Raw genomic sequence first — 12,880 nt, forward strand, 5'->3', positions numbered from 1 at the left:
CACTGGCTGTCTTTATCACTACACTCTTAGAAAAGAAGGTGCTATTTAGAACCTAAAAGGGTTCTTCGGCTGTCCCCATAGGATAACCCTTTGAAGAACCCTTTTTGGTTCCAGGTAGAACCCTTTCGGTAACGATGACACAGTCGATGACGTGGCACGCAACCATTGGTTGATGCATACAATGTCTCGGCAGGGGAACGCAACCATTGGGCGGATTCGATTATGCTGAGCCACGGGGCACCGGCCTATGGCCTGTGACGTGAATGGGCAAAAGCGGTGACCGAGGAGTGCCCTTCTCAAATCAAACAGTAATCTGCGCCGCTCGGTTATGTTGTCAACAAGGCAGCATGGTGCATCATTCAGTAACATACAACATATATGTAAAACATATGGGCGGCAGGTAGCTTAGTGGTTAAGAGCGTTGTGCCAGTAACCGAAAGGTCGCTGGTTCTAATCCCAGAGCCGACTAGGTGAAAAATCTGTCGATGTGCCCTTGAGCAAGGCACTTAACCCTAATTGCTCCAGTAAGTCGCTCTGGATAAGAGCGTCTGCTAAAATGTTAAATATACTTTTCCATAAAATATATGTTAGAATTTTCAAACTATTTTTCATTGGGATAAAGCAATTTTTGCATGTGAAAACACAGAATCTTACTCATTAAGAGTCATTGCTTCTCCATATATGTATTCTTAAATTCCATTCCTTACTTAGATTGTGTGTATTGGGTATATGTTGTGAAATTGTTAGATATTAATGCACTGTCGGAGCTAGAAGCACAAGCATTTCGCTACACCCGCAATAACATCTGCTAAACACGTGTATGTGACAAATAAAAATTGATTTGATTACTCCACGTTCTTAATTACGTCACTTTCGTTTTGAGCCGACTTCGCAGTGGGCTTTGAACGGGGCACCTGGCTCACGCCCCCTAGGCAGCCTGATTCCAAAACAAATGCAATCAACATTCACCCAGTGCAAAACACACCTACCCGGGCACACGGGCCAGATTAATCGCATCCCCTTATTGTCTGCTTATTGCCCCTGCCCCGCGGAGGGTTTGCCCCAGAGCGAACTGGCAACATTTTGCCAGTGAAATATATTTTGCCAGTGAGATGTTTCGCTCTGGGGCATCCCCTCCACGGGGCGGGGGCAATAAGCAGACCTGAGTGGGCCTGCCCCGATCCTAAAATAATTAGGGGGTGTCTCGCTTTCTGTCTCTGCCTCAAATTTCTTCCCTGTTGTCAGCTAGTGATAGCAAAGATGATCTATTATATTGACAAGAGGTTCAAGTAACTGCTCTAACAATGAAAATACTCCTCAAAGATGGAAGGCAGGCGGAAGGAGACGAGATCAGGTGGGATCATTCTAGCCAATGAGAGGGCAGATACGTGTGTGAACAACAGGCATAACTAAGTTGTTTTTCTCAAAGTTGCAGAATGCTAGGTTGTACATTTGTAACAACCTAAACATTACTCTGTGATCAAATAAGAATTTGACACTCTCTCATAGACCTCCATGCAAAAAGGTCTGCTTATCTCGTGGAGACGATTTTGGGCGGAGGTAATCCTCTCGCTTTGCTTCTTCCTCTCTGGTGATAGCTAGGGATAGTGATGCACAAGCTAGGCCTATTTGAAACATTGTCGTCTACACACACTTTGTTCTGCCATTTAGAACAGAGTGTGAGTCTGTGATTGGCCTCTAACACACACATTTGTATAAGTATAATCCTAATACAGTCATCACTACTCAAAGTGTAGTAGTCCTCAGAGTACTGTGAGTGTCTTTAATAAGTTATGAATACTGTTTAAATTAAGTTTGGTTGGGATAGAAGGCCAGACTATGTCAACTGTTTAAAGGGTTTACAAAGCAATTAGGTAAAATTATGCAAATAGCTAGTAAAAAGTCTGAGCTAAAATTCTCACACATAGACCTTTATTCTTAATTGCCTACGATTAGTGATTCATGATCACTGCCTGCTAATGTGTGGTGAGTGCTGCCTTGCGCCAGTCCAAGACTCTCACTAAGGAATCCTTCTTTCTCCCTGCCTGCGCTGTATTCAGACAGGTGAAAACAATGACAGTTGTTAGTTGATTGTGCCTTACACTGTTTGGCACATTCTGTCCAACTCCAACGTTTCCTCATTAGTGGGGACTGAGGCCTTCTGCTGACACAGAGGAAGGAAGCAACACCATATGCTCAGGGAGCGTCAATTCAGCCAGAGATGACAAATTTATGATTGGGACTTTGCAAACAATTTATGAGAGGGCTTGGCTGGTAATGTACGCTGGGGAGTGACAACAGAAATAAATCAGGCTTTTCACCAGACACAATTACATCCTAATGTGCCTCGCTAGATTAGGATATCATCGGATAAAGAATGGGAGATGCTTTTTAAATACTGCTGTGCCGCTGCTGCATCGCTCAGTTATAGCAAATCATAGGTCTGTTTAACATTTCTAGTGCGTTCGATCCACTGTATTGCCTGTGTGGCTGTTTTTCCCTCAGTGGATCTGTAGACAGGTGCCATAAATAACAACAAGCGCACACAGCCATGCGCACACACATACGCACACACACACTGTAAGACTTTTCTGTAATTTCAACAGTAAAACACTTTAGAATGGACAGTAAAATATTGTACATTTGTTTTACAGCACACTGTAAGACTTTTCTGTTATTTCAATAGTAAAACACTGTAGAACGCACAATAAAATACCTTAAATGTGTTTTACAGAATTATGGTGCATTGTGGGAAAATGTTGTGGGCGGGGAAGAGTCTCTGGCTTATTAACATATTTTAAGGCGTGCATTGTAAGAGGCTATATTTGTTGACCCGTGAGTGAGAATGCTGTATCCACAGAGAATACAGTAATATACTGTATTTTAGAAAGCTTGAACTTCTCTCCCCCTACACCTGCACCCTTTGTTCTGCCATTTAGAACAGAGTATGAGTCTGTGATTGGCCTCTAACACACACATTTGTATAAGTATAATTCTAATGCAGTCATCACACTCAAAGTGTAGTAGTCCTCAGAGTACTGTGAGTGTCTTTAATAGGTTATGAATACTGTTTAAATGACATTTCAATGGTGAGGGTTGGGATAGAAGCCCAGACTATGTCAACTGTTGTCTTTTAAAGGGTGAACAAAGCAATTAGGTAGTAAAAGTCTGAGCTAAAGTTCTCACTCTGGTTTGTAGGGGCAACACACACGCACACATATACACACACACACCTTTATTTTTAATTGCCTACGATGAGTGATTCATGATCACTGCCAGCTACTGAGTGGTGAGTGCTGCCTTGTGCCAGTCCAAGACTCTCACTAAGGAATCCTTCATTCTCCCTGCCTGCGCTGTATTCTGACAGGTGAAAACAATGACAGTTGTTAGTTGATTGTGCCTTACTCTGTTTGGCACATTCTGTCCAACTCCAACGTTTCCTCAGTAGTGGGGACTGATGCCTTTTGCTGACCTAGAGGAAGGAAGCAACACCATATGCTCAGGGAGCGTTGATTCAGCCAGAGATGACAAATTTAGGATTGGGAATTTGCAAACAATTTATGAGAGAGCTTGGCTGGTAATGTACACTGGGGAGTGACCACAGGTATTAACCAGGCTTTTCACCCGACACAATCACCTCCTAATGTGCCTCGCTAGATTAGGATCTCATCCCAAAAAAATAATGTGAGATGCTTTTTAAATACTGCTGTGCCGCTGCTGCATCGCTCAGTTATAGCAAATGATAGGTCTGTTTAACATTTCTAGTGCATTTGATCTACTGCATAGCCCATGTGGCTGTTTTTCCCTCGGTGGATCTGTAGACAGGTGCCATAAATAACAACACACACACACACACATAGTCTTGTACAGCTAACCTTGTGGGGACACACATTTCAGTCCCATTAAAAATCCTATTTTCCCTAACCCTAAACCTAAATCTAACCCTAACCCTAGCTCCTAACCCTAACCTTAAAACTAACCCTAGCTCCTAACCCTTAACATAATTCAAACCCTAACACTAATTGTAACCTTAACGTAATTCAAACCCTAACACTAATTCTAACTAATTCTACTTCTCAGTATTTGAGGAATTCGACAAACCTTGTCCTGAAAATCTATAGTAAATTACTGGCCAATTGCTGCCATTAATTTTACTGTAATTCAGAATACAGTACCATATTGCATTTTGAACATGAGTGGGAGTATGGTATTGTTGTTTCTGACTCATTAACATATTTTGAGGTTTGTCTTGTAAGAGACTATATTTGTTGCACCCGTTAGTGAGAATGCTGTACGAATTTAACTGATATGTGGTAGTAATTCCGTAAGAACATATTTATCTAGGGAACAGATCAGAGTGGGAGCAAGTCTCAAACCTTTAATGATTGAGTGGCTAGCCATGCCGTTTTGATCTGTTTTGATTGTAATCACTATCAGTTTAGTAGTGATGGGAAACCGAGGCTTTCTGAAGGCTTCGGCGCTTTCACCAAATTGTGCTGAAAAACGGTTAATTATCTGTTCACAATGCACTTTAGTGACATCTGCTGGTCAGCAATAAATAGCAGCGTGTGATTATCAGATAGAGGTATTTTTTCTCTGTTGTATCCGTCATAACATTGTGGTGCAGCGGTAAGTTGTTTGCTTTAGTAGCCTATAATCAGTTGGAATACCAGGTTTGTATCTTACATCATGCTTCCCTTTTTTTGCCTTCAAGTTCTCTTTTTCAAAAATGGAATCTATGGCATTATTTAGGATGCTTAAGACAGAAGCTTATACTATACTAAATAAAACAAATTATTTTAACAGCAATGCAGATAGAACAATTTTCAAAATAGTGTGCCTTCAACGGGATTCAACCTCATACCCTCACATCCCTGAATGTTCCCTACTCTACCTGCTAAACTACCAGTCAGGTGAAACCTTTTGTACACAATCATAACAATATGTAAGTACGACGAAATCAGTGGGATCTCGCATTTTGCAACACACGGTTTGAAAAAGCACGTGATCAAATTAAGCTTCAGACGTCATTGGTGACGTACTTCTGATAAAGTGATACACGCATCGGCACACTGCTTCGAAGTTAGCTTCTTAGCGATTTCAACTCATGCCTCGGAGCTCCGGTATCAAGAGTAACATCCCTACAGTTGACTCCAACCTCTCCACAATGGCAAAGACCAGAGAATAGAGCTTTTTGGTCTAAATTCCACTCACCGTGTTTGGAGGAAGAAGAAGGATGAGTACAACCCCAAGAACACCATCCCAACCGTGAAGCATGGAGGTGGAAACATCATTCTTTGGGGATGCTTTTCTGCAAAGGGGACAGGACGACTGCACCGTATTGAGGGGAGGATGGATGGGGCCATGTATCGTGAGATCTTGGCCAACAACCTCCTACCCTCAGTAAGAGCATTGAAGATGGGTGGTGGCTGGGTCTTCCAGCATGACAATGACCCGAAACACACAGCCAGGGCAACTAAGGAGTGGCTCCATAAGAAGCATCTCAAGGTCCTGGAGTGGCCTAGCCAGTCTCCAGACCTGAACCCAATAGAAAATCTTTGGAGGGATCTGAAAGTCCGTATTGCCCAGCGACAGCCCCAAAACCTGAAGGATCTGGAGAAGGTCTGTATGGAGGAGTGGGCCAAAATCCCTGCTGCAGTGTGTGCAAACCTGGTCAAGACCTACAGGAAACGTATGATCTCTGTAATTGCAAACAAAGGTTTCTGTATCAAATATTAAGTTCTGCTTTTCTGATGTATCAAATACTTATGTCATGCAATAAAATGCAAAATAATTACTAAAAAATCATACAATGTGATTTTCTGGATTTTTGTTTTAGATTCCGTCTCTCACAGTTGAAGTGTACCTATGATAAAAATTACAGACCTACATGCTTTGTAAGTAGGAAAACCTGCAAAATTGGCAGTGTATCAAATACTTGTTCTCCCCACTGTACATATGAGATGAGTAGTGCAAGATATGTAAACATGATTAAAGTGACTAGTGTTCCAAGTGTCCAGTGATTTCAATAGGCAGCAGCAGCCTCTAATGTGCTAGTGATGGCTATTTAACAGTCTGATGGCCTTGAGATAACAGCTGTTTTTCATTCTCTCGGTCCCAGCTTTGATGCAACTGTACTGACCTCGTCTTCTGGATGATAGCGGGGTGAACAGGCAGTGGCTCAGGTGGTTGATGTCCTTAATGATCTTTTTGGACTTCCTGTGACATCAGGTGCTGTAGGTGTCTTGGAGGGCGGGTAGTTTGCCCCCGGTAATGTGTTTGGCAGACCGCACCACCTTCTGGAGAGCCCTGCAGTTGCGGGCGGTGCAGTTGCCGTACCAGGCAGTGATACAGCCCGACAGGATGCTCTCAATTGTGCATCTGTAAAAGTTTGTGAGGGTTTTAGGTGCCAAGCCAAATTTCTTCAGCCTCCTGAGGCTGAAGAGGCTCTGTTGCGCCTTCTTCACCATACTGTCTGCGTGGGTGGACCATTTCAGTTTGTCAGTGATGTGTTCGCCAAGGAACTTGAAGCTTTCCACCTTCTCCACTGCGGTCCCGTCAATGTGGATAGCGGGGTGCACCCTCTGCTGTTTCCTGAAGTCCACGATCATCTCCTTTGTTTTGTTGACGTTGAGTGAGAGGTTATTTTCCTGGCACCACACTCCCAGAGTCCTCACCTCCTCCCTGTAGGCGGTCTCGTCATTGTTGGTAATCAAGCCTACTACTGTTGTGTCGTCTGCAAACTTGATGATTGAGTTGAAGGCGTGCTTGGCCACGCAGTCATAGTCATGGGTTAACAGGGAGTACAGGTGGGGGCTGAGCATGCACCCTTGTGGGGCCCCAGTGTTGAGGATCAGTAAAGTGGAGATATTGTTTCCTACGTTCTATGATAAATACAACAAACAATGTCTTTCAGCCACTCGGCCAGACAGACTGTCAGCCGTATTGTATGTGCAGATGTGTGCGTGACTGTGTGTGTGTGTGTGTGTGTGTGTGTGTAAGCAATTTTTTTACAGTTTGTACTGTATCAGTGCATGTGTGGGTGGTGTGTTTGGGCATGTTAGCAGGGAAATAGCTTATTATAATCCTGCACTATTATCACCCTCCTTAGAGAAGCTAGAGAAATTTTAGAGAAATAAAAAATGTATTTGTTATATAAACAGAATAGTACACCGTGCTACCTGTGTAGCTAACTGAAGCAGTAATATAGAAGTATGTTAAGAATTACAAAAGACACAATATAAGTAGTGAATGCCACAAATGGCAGGGTCCATAGGGCTCTAGTCAAAACTAGTGCACTATATATGGAATAATATTGGGCCATTTGGGCCACAGTCAGTTACTGTATGAAGTGTATTGACAGGATTTGATATCAGCTGAAATACAGGAGCTATTCTTGAAGCATCACCATGCTGCTGGTTTAGGATGCAGCTTGTGGAAACACACACACACACACACACACACACACACACACACACACACACACACACACACACACACACACACACACACACACACACACACAGCTAGTGGAAAACAAGCTGAGGGCTCTTCAAATGTCAAAGTCAATTTTCCTCGCCTATGTAAATTCAGCCTCTTGTGCCAAACGTTAGCATGGTATCTCTGCCTCACAGAGGTACACATGGTGGCGGCCCTCTGGGCTTTTGTCTTTTTATCTGACTGTTTTGTGGGTTCCTGTTTTGTTTCTGGGAGGAATGGAAATGCGGCAGTGTCGGCAAGAGAGCGTGATTGCAGTGACATCCACGGTAACTGATATTCACATCCGCGGGGCGCATTAGCAATAATGTGTGTGATTTGTCAGAGCAACGCAGCAAAGGCTTTACCTAATAGGCTGTTAAATAAGATGTGCGCTCAACCTCTCTCACCAATGTCATTCTTATCGGCAGTCAGACTGGGGTCCACGTGCCTTCCCAGCCAGTCAGTCAGGAGGAAACAACCAGAATGTGCAGCCTTTTTCAGTGTGTGTGTGTGTGTGTGTGTGTGTGTGTGTGTGTGTGTGTGTGTGTGTGTGTGTGTGTGTGTGTGTGGGAGAAAAGGGGGTTGCGGAGAGAGTATGTATTTGTTTTTCAGTATGATGTGAGATCAGTGATCAGAACAGAATGGTCAATAATGAATAACAATGTAGTGTTTATCATTATTTAGTTGGACCAGAGCCTTTTTCCAATGCCAGGGATCGATACAGTTCTCAGATGAATCATCAACCTGCATGGCCGTGGCTAACCCATGCCCGGCCTGCCGTATGTTCCGCTCTCCCTCACTGTGTCAGATACTGTAGTATGAACTACTTCTATATACTGTATGTATTTGTGGAGTACTCTATACTACATTGTTCCACCAAGAAACATTGTTTCAACTTCTTTCAATGGTCTCTGGACAGCCTCCTCATTTTCTTCTTCCTTATTTGAAAACAATAGTAATATCTGATTTGTACTAGCTTGTTATAGTGTAGATATTTCCTATTTCCTAGGTTTGGGGTACGGCCACAGTGTTCTAATTCATCCTGAGGGTTCTGCCCTCTCTGTGTGGAGGGGCTTGGAGGTCGTGACCTCAGGCTGGGTAGATTCAGGAACGCTGACAAAGAGGTTGTTTCTGCTCTGTTCACCTCCGTGACTCCTTGATTTCATCAGCACAGCTCTCCTTGGCCATTAGGTGGCCCAGAGATGGTAGAGTCACGACCGAGAGGTGATTTTATGACTACAAACAGCCCGGGGGCAAGCCAGAGTGCTGTGGGATCACATAGGGCTGCTTTTATTACAGAACAGACATTGAAAAGGATGGGGAATGAGTTCTGGTGCCTCCATCATCCTTTAGAATGACACATACTGAACCTACTTTCCTCACAAAACACTGCAAGGCTATTGAGTTTTAAAAAATATGACAGGAAATATTACAATATTTCTTCTTCCTCCTCTCTCTCTGTCTCTCTCTCCTTCCCCCTAACCCCCTTTCTCCATCCCTCCCCCTCTCTCTCTTTCCCTCCCTCCCTCCATCTCTCTTTCCCTCCCTCCCTCCATCTCTCTACCCCCCTCCTTCCCCCTCTCTATCTCCCCTTCTCTCTCTCCCTTGCCCTCTCTCCCTCCATCCCTCCTCCCATCAGTCTGTAGACCCTGGCCAGCAGTTCACGTGGGAACATTCTAACCTGGAAGTAAACAAGCCAAAGAACCGCTATGCAAATGTCATCGCCTACGACCACTCCAGGGTTATCCTCACCTCCGTCGACGGTATGTTTGGTGGATTTGTTGTTGTTGTGAGGCATTTTCAAGGTTTATTTCACTTTTTAAGGCTGGATGTGGGGAGGTAATGTGTTATTAAATAATTGAGCATATCTCAATAAAGAGTTTTTGGGTTGTTGTTTTGGTGTTTTGAGGTGAGGTGTTTTGAGGTGATGTTTTACTTTTTAGGGAGGGGTGGTGGGATGTATTGTGATGTTATTAACTAAGTGAGGCTGTCTCAATAAAGAACATCCAAAGCCAAGTCTGTAGACAGCAAAGACATAAGTCACAACAACAACAATATATCTCTCAACCCAATCCCCAGGTGTGACAATGCTTCTCCCTCACTTACTGTCCGTCTGTCTCAGTTTGGAGTCAGTCAGTGATATACATGTAATTGCATCCTGCTGGTTGTGAATGCGTCTCTCTTCTCTCTAATATGTGGTGATGTGTGGGACTGTTTCATGCTGGGGAGGGGGTGTTGATACCGTGTTGAAACCCTGCTAGGTGGCATCCCAAATGGCATCCTATCCCCTGTATATAGCACACTATTGTACTATATAGTACACTACCCTATGGGCCCTGGTCAAAAGTAGTGCACTATAAAGGGAGCCATTTGGGACACAGCTCTATTGTTTCCTAACACTGCCTTCCTTCACCGTGCTACAGGAGTGCCAGGTAGCGACTACATCAATGCTAACTACATAGACGGCTACAGGAAGCAGAACGACTACATCGCTACACAGGGCCCGCTTCCTGAAACCTTGAGTGACTTCTGGAGGATGGTATGGGAGCAGAGGACTAACACTATCGTCATGATGACCAGACTGGAGGAGAAGTCACGGGTGAGTGACCACACACACACACACACATACACACACACACACACACACACACACACACACACACACACACACACACACACCCCCCCCCCACTCTCTCCCCCCCACACACGTCCTGACCATTGATTCACCCTCTGCAGTCATTGACCCTGCACTCACAGACTATAACAGTCCCAGTAGTCTCACCCTGGCTCTCTAATGGACAGAAGGTGTGAGTGTCGACTGTTAGGTGGCAAAACCCTAATCGAGGTATTTCAATTGACTCGGTAAATAACACTGTGACTGCATGATGGCAGCAAGAGAGAAGGAAGTGTGTAAGTGAGAAGGGTGTCACACACACTATCACTAGCACCATTAATAACTGTGTTCCCTAAAGGTCAACCTATAGTGCCACAGCTTCCAACCAAACTTAATATCACACCTGTCTCTCTGACCCCATGAGGGGTCAACTCATCATTAAATTACCTTTCACCTTTGAATCTTTGCCCCTGTGTGTCATCATCTCCACAGCAAGGTGTCTGCTGGTAATATCCCAACCCCACCTCTGTGTCCTCTGATAAACTCTATTTTCGCTGGTTTTGTCTAGAAGGGATACAGCTTTTGTCAAAATTGACTTTTTGTAGCAGGTTTAGGAGAACTTAAGCAGCAGGTTAGGAGAATTAACATAGCATGTTAGTAGAATTAGGAAAAGGGTTATGCTTAGCTAAAATGAAAAATAATTCAACTTTTGACGTCAATTTAACAAAAGCTGTATTAAATCTAGACATGACAATTTTCACCCCTTACTATCAGTCTCACTAGAGAGGAGAGGACCTGAAAGAGAACAGACCACAGGACTGTTCGTAGCGACTGACATGGGGACGGCCGGGACGCAGTGACACCCCCTCCCCTGTGAACAACCAGAGCACAGTACTAGCCTTCAGTAATGTTAGGGACAGCAGTCATTTCCATGCCGGCTAGGGTCCCTGGTCCTAGATTCCCCTAGAGATGGGCCCCTGATCCCCAGCTGGCCATCCCTCTCTGCTTTTCGCTCTCTCCCCTCTTTCTCTCTCCTTCTCTCCCTCTATCCCCCTCTATCCCTCCATGACATGGATGACACAGTGGAGCAGAAGCAGCTCAAGCTGTTATCTTTAGATCAGCCCCAGTCCCTTACTGTCCCATTCCCTGAACACTTGCCCCTTCTCTCACCCCCAGTCCTTGCCCCTATTCCCTTACTGTAACTGCAGTAACACTATTCTACACTAAGGCTGAACTTCATTGTTCTTTGCCTGTGTGTGTACAGGTGAAGTGTGACCAGTACTGGCCCAGTCGGGGTACAGAGACTTATGGGATGATCCAGGTGACCATGTTGGACACTGTGGAGCTGGCTACCTATAGCGTACGCACCTTCACCCTCTATAAGGTAAGAGCCATACCTGTAGAGGTATAGTATGTATTGTAGCCCAAGAGTGACCAGCTCTTGACCAGCTGGTGGGCAGTGATCCCAGAATGTATTCTCAAGCATTTATCAAATCTCTTGCTAACTAACTCAGTGTTGTAAATATAAATATTTGTTATAGAGACTACCCAGAATGTGGCCACCAGTGTGTGTTTGTGGTGTTCTGATATGTTGCTCTACCAGAATGGCTCCAGTGAGAAGAGAGAGATTCGTCAGTTCCAGTTCATGGCCTGGCCGGACCATGGAGTGCCTGAGTACCCTACCCCCACCCTGGCCTTCCTACGCAGGGTCAAGGCCTGCAACCCGACAGACGCAGGGCCCATGGTGGTCCACTGCAGGTAACCCCCATCTCAGACACATCTCCTTCATTGCGAACATCTGGAATGAAGTCAAAAAAACTGCCCAGAAAAGGGTTCACTGAAGTTGCACTGTTGAGGCTCTTTCCACTGGTGGAAATAAGCGTAAGCCAGAAACATCTCACAAATGTGTCAGAAGAGATATGTGACTTTTCCCACACAAAACCCACACACATTCACAAACTCTACACACACACACACATAACATACACACGCATACCGAGACAACACAAACACAAACACACATACATACACACGGACACTTTTACACTCATCATTTGCTGCTGCTATTCTGTTCTTTATTTTACTCATATTATTATCTATCCTGATGCCTAATCACTTTACCCTTCCTTCATGTACATATCTACCTCAAATACCTTGTACCTCTGCACATTGCTCTGGTACTGGTACTCCCTGTATACTGTATAGCTCCGTTCTTGTGTATTTATTTCATTCCTCGTGTTACTATTTTATTTGTATTATTATTTTCATTATTTTAAAACTCTGCATCGTTGGGAAGGGCTCGTAAGCAAGCATTTCACGGTAAAGTCTACACCAGTTGTATTCGGCGCATGTGAAAAAAAAATGTTTTCTTTGATTTGTTCCTGTCTGTACATGGCTCTACAGTTACGGTTTCCTGTTTGTCCTCACAGTGCTGGTGTAGGGCGGACCGGTTGCTTCATCGTGATCGAGGCCATGCTGGAGCGTATGAAGCATGAGAAGTCTGTGGATATCTACGGTCATGTGACGTGTATGAGAGCTCAGCGGAACTACATGGTGCAGACGGAGGACCAGTATGTCTTCATCCACGAGGCCCTGCTAGAGGCTGCCACCTGCGGTAACACAGAGGTCCCTGCACGCAACCTGTACGCACACATCCAGAAACTCACCCAGGTCACACCCGGAGACACCGTTACCGCCATGGAGCTAGAGTTCAAGGTAGAGTAACAAAACATGGAGCTTGAGAATATGGTAACAGCCCTGCTTTGTAGCCTGGTCCCAGATGGAAAC

The 12,880-nt window shown here is 44.5% G+C and overlaps 1 protein-coding gene across 1 annotated transcript in view; it reads left to right on the forward strand.

The window, feature by feature from the left end:
* Window positions 1–12,880, forward strand: part of LOC311149143 (receptor-type tyrosine-protein phosphatase F-like) — a gene marked incomplete at its 5' end in the record, with an annotated part of 221,916 nt that overhangs the window by 202,116 nt on the left and 6,920 nt on the right. The window contains 5 exons of the mRNA XM_084186230.1: window positions 9,119–9,242; window positions 9,903–10,078; window positions 11,358–11,477; window positions 11,697–11,851; window positions 12,523–12,808. Of these exons, the coding sequence (XP_084042356.1) occupies window positions 9,119–9,242; window positions 9,903–10,078; window positions 11,358–11,477; window positions 11,697–11,851; window positions 12,523–12,808 (861 nt within the window). The remainder of the gene's footprint in view (window positions 1–9,118; window positions 9,243–9,902; window positions 10,079–11,357; window positions 11,478–11,696; window positions 11,852–12,522; window positions 12,809–12,880) is intronic.

Source organism: Coregonus lavaretus, assembly GCF_964263955.1.
Source record: "Coregonus lavaretus genome assembly, chromosome: 21".
NCBI classification, from domain to species: domain Eukaryota; kingdom Metazoa; phylum Chordata; class Actinopteri; order Salmoniformes; family Salmonidae; genus Coregonus; species Coregonus lavaretus.